This window comes from Cricetulus griseus, chromosome 5, assembly GCF_003668045.3.
Source record: "Cricetulus griseus strain 17A/GY chromosome 5, alternate assembly CriGri-PICRH-1.0, whole genome shotgun sequence".
NCBI lineage: Eukaryota > Metazoa > Chordata > Mammalia > Rodentia > Cricetidae > Cricetulus > Cricetulus griseus.
In genome coordinates this window covers 91,966,864-91,980,552 of record NC_048598.1, presented here as the reverse complement: position 1 = coordinate 91,980,552, position 13,689 = coordinate 91,966,864, and the positions used below count along the sequence as shown (strand labels likewise).

Below are 13,689 nucleotides of genomic sequence, written 5' to 3'. Positions count from 1 at the left end.
TTCACATGGCTGAACTAGCTTGCATTCTCTTCCTCTATTTGTAAGGAAACTCTTGCTGCCATGGGACTTTGCACCTCTCTCAGAATTCCTGGGCAACATTTCCTGTAGAAAGGACCTTTTACTGGAGTTAGAAGATCTCAAATCTCAGGACTCCCTCCAAACTTAATTATTTCTATTATTTCTCAAAGACCCCATATCCTAATGTATCATTACACCAAATAATAGAGTTAACATATGAGTTTGGGGGTTCACAAATATTTGGCCCCCAACACACATTATCCCTGAAAGAAAGATGTTAGTATAATTGAGGCATGTTTTGATATACTCAAAGGACAAACTAACTCTCAATGGACTTCAGGCAATTAACAGCTTCAGTGGCTATGATTTTTCCCATTAAAAGTTTGCCAAGAGGTGAACGGCTCACCACTCATAATGTGAACTATTAAGTCACCTTTCTTTAACAATTTCATCTATTTTTAAATATCCAGAAAATGTAAGGTTCTAAATGAATGGGAGAGATCAGCTAGTGAGTCCTCCACTGTGGACAGGGATTGAGAAGACAGGAAGCTAAGGAGACTTGTCTTTCATTGATGGACCATGTGTCATTAGCAGCATCAATTTAAGCTTCCATGAGAGGCCAGTGTGCTGTTCAAAGATTCTCATTCAGATGAGCCTACACAGAGGATGCAGAGGTTGTCCTAACAGTGTAACTATTCTGTACAAAAAAAACTCAAAGCAATCCCAAAGGAAATCTCATACCCACATCCTTCAGTTAGCAACAGGGAACAAACAGGAAGCCAGGTTGCTAGCATTACAAGGGTCTCATTGCCAGCAAGCTCTGCAATATAAGCAGATATAAGCTTGCTTTGAGTAGACTAGAGAGATGATAGCACTCCATCATGCTTTAAGCTGCATGACCCTGAAACCAGTGGCATTACCGTTCTAAGAATTCAGTCTCACACCGACAAGTTGATAGCAATGTACAGATGAAATAAAGCATCTGGTACACAGCGTGCACTCTCTGGTCTCATCTTCCTACCAGCAAACCAAGGGCCTGCACACAGAATTCTTGACTCCCAGCACAGCACACTTTCCATTACATTTCATGTTAAGTGATCACCCTCGTTGGGAAATGAGGCTATCAAGTGCATTTCTAAGAGCCTTGTCTTCTAAAATCAATCTGTTCACATTTTAATAATGCAAGAAAGAAGTCTGAAGTTGGCCCACAGAGAGCTCCGTGGACCAAAGGTTTGTTTTTAATTGGATTCCAAGTCTGTTGTTATGGAAATGGTGGCTTCACAGATGAATTATGATTTTACTGCAAGATCAAGCCCAGGGTGGGGGATGAGGATGAGCTCATCCTTGTGCTGCTTTTTCTCAACAAAACACATTTAGAATTAAAAGAACGGGAGGAGAGCCACTTCCCAAGCATATGTTTCCAAGAAAAAAAATCTCCCCTACAAAAATAGCTTTAAAATGATATATTCTCTCCTCAAAGATCAAAAGTAAGGGTGACCCAGGTTGCCAGCAGGACACACAGCTGCTGTGACATTATTAAACTCTCCCTTCTTCACCACTAAAGCTAAAAAGGGATCCTTTGATCCCAGGATTTGCTTTCAACATGTGGCCTCATTGTGTGTTTGCAGATGCTGAACTCACAGCTTCCTCTAGTTGTTTAGTGATCAATTCCTAACAACTTTCCTCTCCAGAATAGTTCGTATTCATGGACCAGGACATGTCATCTAACTCCTTTATAGAATAACAAGAGATGCTTTCTAAATCTTGATGGTTGATGGATGGCACTATTTAAAGAGTTGAGGCAATTCCCTTGAAAAATGTAGCTTACATTTTTGGCTAATCTTAAATGCCAGAGAGTAACCAAGGAAGACAAGACTTTTGAATATGAAGTAGCACCATGAAGAAGAAAAAGGCTGTATGGATAGTCTGTGGTTGTCACAGCTAGCAGTGCGCTCCTATAAATGTGCTGCTGACACCTTTTTTTCTCTCCTTTCTCCCCTCTTTGAAAATATTTTTACATTCTTATTTGTTCACTATGATCCCCGCTGTTAACTGGTTTAACTATAGAATTTGGTGGAGGAAGACATGAAAGACATTCCTGACCCTCTACCAACAGAAGTCAGGGAAGCAAATGATGCCAGGCCCACCACTGTATTAATGCATCTAAAAGTTATGATTGCTTTAAAAATGGAGGAGAATCCACCAGTCAAATTAATGTATATTTAACATGTTATTCTTCTAAGTGAATCATCATATTATTAAATGCTTTTATTTAGGTCTTTATATTTAACACTTTTATTAAAATTACAATTTTTGTCAACACTTTCCTTTTGTTTTCAAGTTAAAGACAGATATAGTCCCATATGGTCAAATTTGTAACTTTCATTGAACATGTTACCCAAATAATGTCTATTCTAAATCTATTTAAATTCTTTCCATAGACCATTTGGGAGTTCCTTTTGACTATACTATTTGCCTCCTTTATTTTGGCCTTTTATTTATTGGTCCCTGTTAGTTAGCATCACCTTTTCCCCTCTTGGCTTTTTATTGTCTGTCTAATTCTTTCAAGGTACTATTATTCTGATGTATTCCAAAGCATCTCCACCATATATATAAAATTGCAACTGATCAATTCATTATCTGGAGGTTTAAAAAAAAAACCTGGTTTTTAGACTCAACTGACCATATATTTCAGAGGCTGATGAATCCACAAACTTAGTGAGTCTTGGAGATACACAGTTTAAGATCTGAAGAGCAGCCGACATACAGAGAGATTCTCACCGGGTACTATTGGCTCCTTACCCATTTCCATCCGAAAATATGTGCTAATAGCAAATAGAAGGTTCAGAAATTAGATGACTGCTAGCCCCTTCACTCTTAAGAAAATTATCACTTCAAGTATCAAGAGTTTTCATTAAAAGATGTACATACAAACTAGGAAGGTTTCCAATGATACATTGAATGTGCCTATTTATGAGAGCAGGTTAATTCTCTTATCTTATGTCAATGCAAAAGGTTAAAAGTTCTTAAATTGTTGTACATGAGTGTTTGTTAACTTGTCATTTTACTTGCTTGCTATGACTCTATTGGGCTTGGTCCACTCTCTTTTCTCCTCTCTCCCTCCCTCCCTCTCTCCCTCTCTCTCTCTCTCTCTCTCTCTCTCTCTCTCTCTCTCTCTCTCTCCTCTCTCTCTCACTTTTTTCTTCTCTCTCACTTCTCCACTCTTTTCCACTCTCCTCTCACTTTCTGTAAGGTTCATTGTCTTGTCTGATTCTGATTGCCCATAATGACTGTTTGGCATATTCTACAGGCAAAGGTCCTGAGACCCTTTTTGCCGGCTATAACCTCAATGACAATGAATGGCACACGGTGCGTGTGGTTCGTCGAGGAAAAAGTTTAAAACTAACAGTAGACGATCAACAAGCCATGACAGGTAAGATCTCCTGCCTCTGATACCTTTTCTTTCTTTTTATCCTTATATCTTCTTTTTTATTTGATTTTTTTGAGAATTTCATACCTAAGTAGTGTATTTTATATCTCCCCTTCCAACTCCTCCCATCCCTCACTGTCTTAGGTATGGTTTCTATTGCATGATAAACACCAAGGGCAAAAGCAACTTCAGGAGGAAAGAGTTTATTACACTTACACTTCCATAGCGCTGCTCATCATTGAAAGAAGTCAGGGCAGGAATTCAAAGCAGGAACCTGAAGCAGACTGAAGCAGAAGCCAGGGAATAGTGCTGGCTTTTTCTTTGCTTTGACTGGTTTCTGACATGGTTTAAGAAGCCTGCTTTCTTATAGCACTCAGAACCATCTGTCCAGGGGTGGCTCCACCCACAGTAAACTGGGCCCTCCCACATCAATCATCAATCAAGAAGATTCATTGCAGGTTTGCACACACATCAATCAAGCAGGGGCACTTTCTCAGTTGAACCTCATCTTCCAAAATGACTCTAGCTTGGGACAAGTTGATATAAACCAGTCAGCACACCACCACCCCTCTCAATATCATGACCTCTTTTGTGACTCTTATTGATACAGTTATACACATATCTATGTGCATCATAATTGCAATCTGAGTCTAGTTAATGTTTCTCATGTGTTATCTGCTTATCACTTGGGATTGAATTACTTGTCAGAGGTCTCTTCTTCCCTGGATTAGATTGATCCTCCCTCTCTTAGCAACCATAAATTGGCTGAAGCTCTTTCTCTAAATGTGTGGTCGTATGAGACACCCTGCCAGTGCCCCTGTATCCACAGTGGCAGGTTGTCATCATGTAGGTGTTGTTTAGGTGACCATATTGTTAAAATTTCATGGATGCAAATTTACAGAAGACACTGTCTAATAGCCAACATCCTGTACCAATGGTTCCTACAATCATTATTTCTTTTCTTCCTTGATGTTGCCTGAGCCAACGTGTAGGGGTTGCCTTTTAGATGTATAACTGAGCATGGTCACCCCAATGGTAATTGTCCACTACATCTTGACGATTTGTGGATTTCTCGAGTGGTCTATGACTGCTGCAAAAGAAGCTTCTTGGATGGCAGCTGAAGGCAACACTTACTGTGCATATAAGAATAGGTATTTAGAAGGTAGTTGGGATTATACTGATTGGGAAATCAGCAGTATATACATTGTTCTCTAAGATACATGCCCTTGCCAGTCCTGGGTAGCCAACTATATTTACAGTTCCACACATGAATTCCCTCTTACTGATGGACCTTAAGTCCAGTTGAAGGGCTGCTGGTTACCAAACCCTGCCCACCAAAATGTAAGTGCCACTATTGCACCCTTGGATATAGGCTGCTGTACTGGTCCTTGTTGTGGTCCGTAGGCTTTACAACCAGGTAGGAATAGTGACAGGTTTTCTCCCTTGGCACTTTTCATAGCATCTTTACATAATATGAGAACCAGTCTGCAGGGAGGGAATTTCCAAGTCAGTACTAGCAGATTCCTCCAAGTTTTCTATCTGAAGTACATTTAGCAATAGAGTATTACATTCTGGCTCTGGGGGTCAGCCAAGGCAGTAGAAATAACCTGTATTATTGTGGGAGTCTGTTGAACTCACCTGACCATCAACTGGAACATAAGTTTCCCACACCGGCACAGGGTTTCTGTTAGATAGTCTGTGGCTCTTGTATTGGGTGGGCCATTGTCATCCAAGTTGCATTAACTTACTTAAACTACTAATATATGTACACAGATGCATTTGTATCTGTTTGTAAGTTTCAGATTCATCCTTTGCTGGTGGCTTTTCAGACTGCAGCCAGTACATGATTTGAAGGTTGTACTCAGGGCATTTGTCACACAGTTTGTCACACAACATGTGCATTTACTAAGCATCCTAATAAGCATTCCTCTAGCTTCAACATATTTGCCATGTCATTTCCTTGTCCATTAATAATTAAAGAAATTATAATACATTTTAATTTTTTGGTTCGATAAATATCTTAGCGCTTCATGAAATAGCAAAGTCATTTTAGATTCTGGTTTGTCTCCACTCCTTTTGTTTCTTATGCATTTTTTTTTGATGACCAGTAGAAAATTCTGTTTTCACTTCAAAATGTGTTCATAAGTGTACAGATATGTTGGTGTGGTTTTACCTATTGACTTTCTTTAGGCTACACTATGTCATTTAGCTTGTTGATTAAATTCTAGTATTCAGAATGTCAAGGTCTGTTCCAGATTTACAGTCATAACCCAAGGAGGTGAGCTGTATAAAGCTCTGCCCTGGACTCTTAGGGAAACCCAAGGAAAGGGGGTCAGCACACCTCACCGTTGAAAACGAACTCCCTGTATCAGTTCCTTTGTCATTTCTGGGAAAGCACTTGAGGTCATTATGTTAGCACAAAGCACAGAGCAGTCTTTGTGCACCGGAGATACCTGTTCTTTTCAAATAAAATTCTCAATGTGATATGATGTGTGGGGTTATCATTTTTGAAAGAGTCATTCTTTAGACAAAGGGAAGTGACCCACAAGTCCATAGAGCTGTCTTGTCATATATCTCATTGGCTAACTGTGGCTAGTTAGACTCACCCCGCCTCTCTCATGTGTTAGACTTTTCAGGAAGAGCCTCAAACTGAGACTCCCTTGGGAGGCAATGTAGAAAGAAGCCCAGATGTGTTTTCTGTAACATATCTGCAGGGGGCGCTAATGCACCTGATACATGGGTCAGTGTTTAGTAATCTCTTGTGCCTTTTCCTGGGCTCTTTTCCTTCTGTTTATTTGTCAATCTATGATATGATGGTTGTTTTGTTTTATCGTGTATTTTATTTTGTTGTATTTTATTATTATCCTTCAGAAGCCTGTTCTTTTTTAATGAGAAACAGAAAGGGAGTGGATCCTGATGGGAAGGGAGGTACAGAGAAACTGGGAGCAACAGAGGGAATTGAAATCATATCCAGATGTGCCGATATGCTTCTTGCACAAATAAAGCCTCTCTGGGGGTCAGCAGCCAGGGTATAGTATGTGAGGAATGAAACTATTTTTAGTAAAAAAAAAAAAGAAAACAAAGCAATGAATATTTTAAAAGCAAAGCAAACAACACACACAGAATGGCATAAACGTAACCTGTCCCCATTCACAAGAAGACTCTGAAACAACTACCTAAGATCAGGTGGTCAGAAGAGAGCTCCAGGTCAGCTAGTTTTACTTAAGGTCAGTTTTTGGAAGAGAAAGGAATTTTTCTTGAAAATTGGCAGTTGCTAAAGCAATTGGGTGTTATCCAAAGGGATGGACTAAGCAGGGTTTATTTATTTATTTATTTATTTATTTATTTATTTATTTATTTATTATTTCTATTCTTCTGTCACACATTACATCCCCACAGTGTCTCCTTCCTGCACTCCTCTTAGTTGCTCCCTCTACCTCCCCTCTCCTCCAAATTAACTCCTCCCCTGTTTACCAAAACAAAAACAGACCTCCCAGGGATATCAACCAAACATGGCCTAACAAGTTACAGTAAGACCAAGCACAAAGCAAAATATCATGTCTGGATTAGACTCCAATAGGAGAAAAAGGGTTCTAAGCACAGGTAAAAGAGTAAGAAACACTCCTGACTCCAATTGTTGGGAGTCCCACAAACCACCAAGTTATACAGCCATAAGGTATATGCAGAGGCCCTAGCTCAGAGACATACAGAGTTGCTGTTTGCCACTTGAGTCACATAAGCAGGATTGAAAGCCATGACCTTGAGATACAGAAGTCAGGGACAATGCATACAAAAGTCACTGCAGAGCATTGTTTTGTCTAGTGTATTTCACAAAGGACACAGTCCTTTAAAGGACACAGAATACCTGCGTTCCCATTTTGAAGGTGACATGACTGAGGATCAAAGAGAAGTAGATTGTTTTATTGGAATGTCATTGTTATAAGAGCTGAGAAGAGTGTCCAAGGTTTTTTTTTTTTTTCATTTTCTTTTCTTCATTAGGTTGGTTTTGTTCCACTGTATTCCATAATATGATAATAAATAGATGGCTCTATAGTAAATACTTTCCCAGATGTAGCATCACATTATAAAATCACACACACACACACACACACACAAATATACATGCATATAAATGTACATACCTATAAAATTGAGCTGTTAGCCCGTGGTTCAGGGTAGTTTATGGTGAGAAGAATGACATCAAGCCTTAAGGTAGGAGTTCAGAAGGCTTAGTTTCAGGGATACATTAGAATTTTGGAGGCTGAGTGTGGTGGCACATACCAGAAATCCCAGCACTCTAGATGAAGAGGCAGTAGAACTCTCTGTGAGTTTCAGGCCAATGTTCTACATTGTAAGTTTCAGAACAGACAGGACTATATAGAGATTTTCTTAAACAACAAACAAACAAAAAACTAAAAATATTTATAATCAGGCTGGCATTTTGTGTGGACAAGCAGTTATTTCTCATGGTCTTCAGGCAATCAGACTGATTTGAGAAAAATTACATCACCCTCCTGTGATGTAAAAGATGGTTCAAGATGGCAGGTATTCACCCCAGAGCTACAGTGGATTCGGGCATGGAAGCAAGCTGTTACAGATTTTATTTTTAATCTTTTTTAAATTTTAATTAGAAAGAAAATTATTTTATGTGTCAATCCCAGGTCCCTTTCCCTCCCCTCCTCCCCTGCTCACCCCCAACTAACACCCTACTTGTCCCATACCCTTGCTGCTCCTAAGGGAGGGTGAGGCCTCCCATAGGGGGTCTTCAGAGTCTGTCATATCCTTTGCCATAGGGCTTAGGCCCACCTCCTTGTGTCTAGGCTCAGGGAGTATCCCTCCATGTGGGATGGGCTCCCAAAGTCCATTCCTATGCTAGGGATAAGTACTGATCCACTACAAGAGGTCCCATAGATTTCCAAGGTCTCATCACTGACACCCACATTCAGGGGGTCTGCATCAGTCCCATGCTCGTTTCCCAGCTATCAGTCTGGGGACCAAGAGCTCTTTCATAAATTTTATTTTAAGACCATTTTAAGTTTACCAAACATTCTACAAATGAAGATAATGTCTTGAGCACCTGTGTGTCGACACTGCTGCAGCAGTTTTTCTTCATTTGCTTTGACCTCTCCATTTCTCTCACTTTCATGTTTTCCCCTTACATAGCTGGGGGAAAGTGATGATCATAGTGACCTTTTAATCCCTGAACTCCACAACATATGCTTTCTAAGAATGGAATTTACCCCTTACACAACAAATAAAAGTTGTCAACTCCCATACATTTGCAGTGATGCCATGCTCTTTGTCTGAACATCATAATCCTATCAATTTATTCACTGTAGGACTGGGAACTTGATGAAGTCGTTGTGTCTCCCGAGGCTTCTTGCATCCACATATTTTCATAAACTCTCCTTGTCTTTTAGAAGATTGGCATTGTGAAATCATAAAATTCTCTTCATACCTAGTATTTTTTTTTTGCATTCATTTTGTTTTTGTTGCATGTGACTTCATGATTCATTGTCCTCATTCTTGAATGAAATACTACACATTGACACCATAACTTCCAAATAGAATCCTATGTGGAAGCAGGAGGTGACTATATGATTCCTATATTTTCTTTCTTGCAATTAATAAATCATCTACAGAGAAGCATATTGTAATGTGAACTTTCTGGTCCCAGCAGGGTCCTGCTGCCCTTCTCCACCCCCAAAGAAAACACAGGGATGCTGTATTAGCATAAATCTTTTGGCTGGTGACTTGGGCTTCTTATTCTTAAGCCATAACTACTAATCTAAGTAGTTCCACATGGATTTATCTTACTGGAAAAAAGGTCCGGTCCTCTTTCTCCATTGGGGTCTACATCACATCTCTTCAGTGAGTCCAAAGAGAAGAGAGAGATTTCCTGTTTATCCTTGCTTATATTCTGATTCTTCTGAGCTATGTCACTTCCTGCCTGGCCAATAAGCCAGTCAGTGTTTTGTTCATTAACCAATAAGAGAAACATATACACAGAAGGACTACCCCATCAGCATATCAAGGCCTTTACATACCTTGTGTTTTATTAAATGTTTTCACATGATTTATCATTTGATAAAGATATCTGCCCATTTCAGTCAACTGAAGTAGTTAAAAGTAGTTAATTTTAGCACCCAGCAGTTCCTGAACATTTGTAGTCAACACTTCACATTCTATTGCATACTACGCTTGCTTTCATGTCTCTGCCTTCTATTTCTTTGATTTTCCTTTTCTCTTTTTCCTTCCTCTTTGACTGATCTGCACTCACAGGTTTCTATATTTTATAGTGATGTCTAGTTACTCATCTTAAATAATTTTATGATCAAATTATTACAGATCACTATCAAATTGGTCTCTATAGTCTTGTGACAGACTTCTATCCGGTTTTATTTGTTTTCTTTACTTTTTTCTAACTTTTTTTCAGAACATGATATTCAGGCACCAATTTTATCTGCTTATATCCACCAGCAGATTTTTTTTTTTTTTTTGGTTTTTCGAGACAGGGTTTCTCTGTGTAGCTTTGGAGCCTATCCTGGCACTTGTTCTGGAGACCAGGCTGGCCTCGAACTCACAGAGATCTGCCTGCCTCTGCCTCCCACCGGGATTAAAGGCATGCTCCAGCAACGCCCAGCCCACCAGCAGAATTATCTAGTTAATTTACATTTGGGGGAAATAACTTTTTAAATTTTACTTTAAATTCGAATATAAATAATTTTCCCCTTCTCCCTCCATCAGCTCCTATGGCTCCTACACTCCCAAAAATTTGTGCCCTCTTTTTCTTTAATCACTAGTGCAATATCTATCTATCTATATCTATCTATATAGATAGATAGATATAGATAGATAGATATATCATGCATGTGTACAGTGATGTGTGCATATGTGATATTTACATATGATTGATACATTAAATATATAGATATCACATATATGTATAATCCATTTAGCATGCTTATAGGTATATGCTTTTAGAATTAACCACTTGGTATTAGATTACCAGTTAGGGGCTTATCCCTGGAGAAGATTAATTCTCTCTAAGAAGTTGCTAATTGTTCATATCTCTTCATCTAGTGATGGGACCCCATTGATTGCTACAGCATCCCCACTGGTATTTCAACTGGTATCAATGTTTAGGTCTTGTTTAGGCAGCCATATTGTTGTGACTTCACAGGAACAGCTTCCATGTTGCATCTAGAGGACACAACTTCACAGCTGACTTCCTGGTTCTCTGGATCTTTTAATCCCCTTACATCCTTCTGAAATGTTTCCAAGCCTTATAGGGGTTGTATGGTAAAATGTGCTCAGTGTTATTGTCTTTGCATTATGATCTTCTCGGCAGGTACAGATTGGAAATATCTACAGACATATGTATCTGTACTCATATATATGCATAAACATGCTTACAGGCATATTTATTAATTGCATGTCTACACAAGCATAGACATGGTTTAGAAAACATGAGTTCCCATTGCTATCTCTATGCTTACAGCATTGTCTCCTGAATTTCCTCATTCTACATGCCCATGCATTTTCCTTTAAGGGGAGAATCCTTGGTAACATTTATTTATTTGTTTAATCTCAGAATTTGTTTATCACTGTAATCAATAAGTAATATGGGTTATTTGCTTTTTTTCCTCCTTCCCTCCAGCTTTCATTCTTTTTGTTGCTGTTGTTACTGTTGTAACAATACTGTTATTGAAGATCTCAAGAACCCACCCCTTGACCATAATAAGAATTCAGCCTTGATTTACATAGCATAAAAATATTCCCAAATGCAGCACTGAGTACTTAGGGATGATGATTAAGAATAAAATGGTATGTTTCTAAAGACCCTAGAGGCCACTTGAAGGCAACACGAATCAGAAAAGTAATAGGGACTTTCATTAAGTAGTACATTCTGAACAGGAAGAATTTTAAAGAATAAACCACTAGAGACATTTCACACAGGGCCCTGCATTTTTTAACCTACTAAAGATATAGCAATTCTACTAACTCTTTATTGAACATGGAAAGTATATACTTAATTTATTATTGGGATGTCTGTATCTCATCTTGAGCCATGAGGACAGGGATGCAAGTAAAGAGATCCACTGGGGAACAGTCTCTAGGTCTTAGAAAGGGGTTGCACAAACTTTGGGGTATCCCTTAATTGAGAGTCAGTAGGTTTCATTTCATTACTTCTTATAAATATTCTGTGATTGCATGCTATTTGTGTATGTTGATATGTGCCCTCACTCAACATGAGTTTGCCATGGATGCTCTTACTCAAGCAAATAAGACAAACCTCATCATGTCCTCTTGACATCATTCCTACATCATCAGTAAGTCCTGTGAATTATATCTATAAAACTGTCCAAATTCTGCTACCATTATATTTGCCAAAATCCCTTCTAGTTTATTGTAGCCATGAAAGGGTAAATGTGTGTATGCATGTGCACGCGTGCTCACACACACACACACACACACACACACACACACACACACATGCACGCACGCACGCACATGCACGCACCATGATGTTTTCTACCTAGTCAAAACCTCCCATTAGCTGATAATCAGTTACATGATGCCCTGTGAATGTCATGACTCTTAGCACCCTTCCAATTTTGTATGAACCCCAAACTTCACTTGTTCCTGGTTTTAACTCATTCAGTACCTAAAGACTACATTCATCTGTCTCCTTTTCATGGAGTTCACCTCTTGATTGATCTTCTACAAGATTTCATATGGCTTTCTTTTTGCAATTATTCAAATCTTTAGCTTTAGTTTTATCCCAATCTGTGCATAGCAATACAGCATCCCAGTCATAAAATTCACAGCATGTCTCAGAGTTTTGTTCTTATACATTTAATTAGGTGTTCACATATTTTTATATGCCATCCCCCCAATAGACTATGAATTTTCTGAGAACAGGGATATATGTGTCCCCCTCAGCACTTTCTTCTCTCCCTTATGTAGAACTTGAAATGCATATTGGCTATGCAATAACTTTTAAGTGAATTAACAAGAGCACATGAGTCTTAGTGTTTTTAGATCAAGCTGGCTCCTGACTCACAGAGATTTAGCAGCCTCTGACACCACCACCCAGCTGTCCTAGTGTTTTTGTTTGTTTAGTTGTTGTTCTACACAGAAAATTAACGCACCTCAGTGAAAGATAAAAATGAAAATTTTAACTCAAAATTCAACACAGACACAGAGATTTCTACAGCAGCAAAATATCCCGAGGCATTTGTTTCATCTTGAGAATTCATTTCATCTTGAGGATCTGAGAAAGCCAAAGAGCCCACTCTGATTTACCAATTCTAAATTCACTCACTCAGTCTCTGGAAATTAACCATGATGTTTCAGACATTATAAACATAAATCTTTTTCTATAAAGGCTTTAAAATAATTCTTTGAAGTTCTTTTTGCTTTCTTTTTATTCAACACTGGTGCATATACAACAGTGGATATATTACTGAAGAGGACTGAGCATAAACTCTGAGTGGAAATACCTTAAAGCCAACATCAGCCAATGCATTGTTGGTGGATGATTGCTTTAGTTGGCCCCCTTAGACTAAATATGTTTCTCAACACTGACTATGCAACTTTGGGGTCTTTTGAATTTGGAGCATGTATTTTCCTTCAACACTGTGACTACCTCCTTATAATTTATGATGTCCATAAACACCATTTTCAGAAAGGAAACATTATCTTCTTCACTGAACTTCTCCATCTTTCTGGACTAAATGTCCTTCCTTTCTTTGTAGCTTCCAAGTTCTTAGAAACATGAGATATTCATTTCACAAATTAGAAGTACATTTTGTTCTGGATATTTTTCTCATTTCTTTGCCAATAGAACTTTTAACGAGAAACACAGCAGCTTTAGAATTGGGGTAAACTAACTTAAGACTCAGATTTTTAACACTGCAAAAATTAATAAATGTCAACATCATCAATATTGAAGCCTCAGTGATTTTCATAGTCTTTTCCCATTTCCTCTCCTATATAGCTTATTAATTCAGTGCTGCTGTTGTCTCTAGAGCTCTAAACTTGCAAATTAGCCAAGACTGATATTGGTTGTTACCAAAGATGTGGAACTCCCACAGAGCAGTATTGAGGTCATTGGACAAAAACTGAAGAGCAAAAGCAAAATGATGTTATAGGAGAACCAGAATTGCTAAGAAGGTAATAGTTATGTTACTTCAGTAACATAACTAGAGGCTCTGTAGTGGATGGAACAATAATCA

General features: G+C 38.6%; 1 protein-coding gene across 20 annotated transcripts in view; it reads left to right on the top strand.

Annotated features, from left to right (window-relative positions):
* Positions 1-13,689, top strand: part of Nrxn1 (neurexin 1) — a 1,056,958-nt gene that overhangs the window by 484,676 nt on the left and 558,593 nt on the right. For all 20 annotated transcript variants that reach the window (XM_035445200.1, XM_035445199.1, XM_035445197.1 and 17 more), the window contains one exon: positions 3,329-3,451. In XM_035445200.1, the coding sequence (XP_035301091.1) occupies positions 3,329-3,451 (123 nt within the window). The remainder of the gene's footprint in view (positions 1-3,328; positions 3,452-13,689) is intronic.